This window comes from Neomonachus schauinslandi, unplaced genomic scaffold (genome assembly GCF_002201575.2).
Source record: "Neomonachus schauinslandi unplaced genomic scaffold, ASM220157v2 HiC_scaffold_5497, whole genome shotgun sequence".
Taxonomy (NCBI): Eukaryota; Metazoa; Chordata; class Mammalia; order Carnivora; family Phocidae; genus Neomonachus; species Neomonachus schauinslandi.
The window spans coordinates 1-931 of record NW_025414185.1 but is presented as its reverse complement, the minus strand read 5'-3'; the positions used below and the strand labels follow the sequence as shown (position 1 = coordinate 931).

General features: G+C 48.3%; 1 protein-coding gene across 1 annotated transcript; it reads left to right on the top strand.

Annotated features, from left to right (window-relative positions):
- The first annotated feature begins 206 nt into the window (after window positions 1-206).
- LOC123323999 (prothrombin-like) lies at window positions 207-854 on the top strand. The gene has a single exon (XM_044912530.1). The coding sequence runs from the start codon at window positions 207-209 to the stop codon at window positions 555-557; it is 351 nt and encodes a 116-aa protein (XP_044768465.1). The 3' UTR covers window positions 558-854.
- The last annotated feature ends 77 nt before the right edge of the window (window positions 855-931 follow it).

Below are 931 nucleotides of genomic sequence, written 5' to 3'. Positions count from 1 at the left end.
TCTTTCACTCAATTGTTGAGTCATCCATGCACTGTCTGATTTTGTAGCAGAGACAAAAGCAGTCCTTGCTCTCAAATTGTTCATAATCTAGTGGCCATGAGAGATAGAAAGGAAAGAAGGAAGGAAGGAAGGAAGGAAGGAAGGAAGGAAGGAAGGCAGGCACCAGCACACGGCCCACGTATGAGCGAAGCACTGAGAAGCTCTCCATGCTGGAAAAGATCTACATCCAACCCAGGTACAACTGGAGGGAGAACTTGGACCGTAACATAGCCTTGCTGAGGCTCAAGAAGCCCATCACCTTCAGCAACTACATCTACCCCGTGTGCCTGCCTGATGAGGAAATAGCAATCAGACTGCTCCACGCCAGATACAAAGGGTGGGTGACTGGCTGGGGCAACCTGAAGGAGATGTGGATGTCCAACGTTGCCAAGGTACAGCCCAACGTCCTGCAGGTGGTGAACCTGCCCATTGTGGAGCGGCCAGTGTGCAAAGCCTCCACTCGGATCCGCATCACCGACATGTTTTGTGCTGGCTTCAAGCCCAGTGAAAGGAAATGAGGAGATGCCTGTGAAGGTGACAGTGGGGGGCCCTTTGTCATGAAGAGCCCCTTTAACAACCGCTGATATCAAATGGGCATCGTGTCATGGGGTGAAGGCTATGACAGGGATGGAAAATATGGCTTCTACACACACGTGTTCCGCCTGAAGAAGTGGATACAGAAGGTCTTTGATCAGTCTGGAAGTTAGCAGGCTGCTCACATTCTAGGCTCCTCACTGTAAAATTACAGAAACCAATCCAGCAGAATTATTTTTGTGGTTTGTTCCTAAAACTATATAGTTCTCAATAAAAGTGTCAGTCAACAAGCAAAAAAAAAAGAAGAGAGGGAGGAAGGAAAGATGGAAGAAGGAAGGAAAGAAAGAAGGAAGGAAGG